Source organism: Leptonychotes weddellii, unplaced genomic scaffold, assembly GCF_054177405.1.
Source record: "Leptonychotes weddellii isolate Sample4059 unplaced genomic scaffold, ASM5417740v2 HiC_scaffold_72394, whole genome shotgun sequence".
In the NCBI taxonomy this organism is placed as follows: domain Eukaryota; kingdom Metazoa; phylum Chordata; class Mammalia; order Carnivora; family Phocidae; genus Leptonychotes; species Leptonychotes weddellii.
Window position 1 is genome coordinate 1 of NW_028042126.1, and position 459 is coordinate 459.

Below are 459 nucleotides of genomic sequence, written 5' to 3' on the forward strand. Positions count from 1 at the left end.
TGGTACATGTACATATAGGTAAACACCTCACATATATGGTAGCTTATGCACAGCCTTCACTGATCATTTGAGTGGCTCTGAAAAGAGCCTTTGGTTTTTCTTCTCCAAACGTTCAGGTCACTCACTGGGATTCAGGGCTTGGAAATTACTTGCTCTGGACTTTGTGGTGGTGGCTCTCAGTCTTCTTGGGCAGCAGCACGGCCTGGATGTTGGGCAGGACGCCGCCCTGCGCGATGGTCACACGGCCCAGCAGCTTGTTAAGCTCCTCGTCGTTGCGGATGGCCAGCTGCAGGTGGCGCGGGATGATGCGCGTCTTCTTGTTGTCGCGCGCCGCGTTGCCCGCCAGCTCCAGGATCTCGGCCGTCAGGTACTCCAGCACGGCAGCCAGGTAGACGGGCGCGCCGGCGCCGACCCGCTCCGAGTAGTGGCCCTTACGGAGCAGGCGGTGGATTCGGCCCA

General features: G+C 59.0%; 1 protein-coding gene across 1 annotated transcript; it reads right to left on the minus strand.

The window, feature by feature from the left end:
• Nucleotides 1-145: 145 nt before the first annotated feature.
• LOC145719799 (histone H2A type 1-A) lies at nucleotides 146-454 on the minus strand (the record flags this gene model as incomplete). Its single annotated transcript, XM_081811364.1, has 1 exon — nucleotides 146-454. A coding segment is annotated over one exon (309 nt), but the record flags the coding sequence as incomplete, so codon positions are not given.
• Between the last annotated feature and the right edge of the window lie 5 nt (nucleotides 455-459).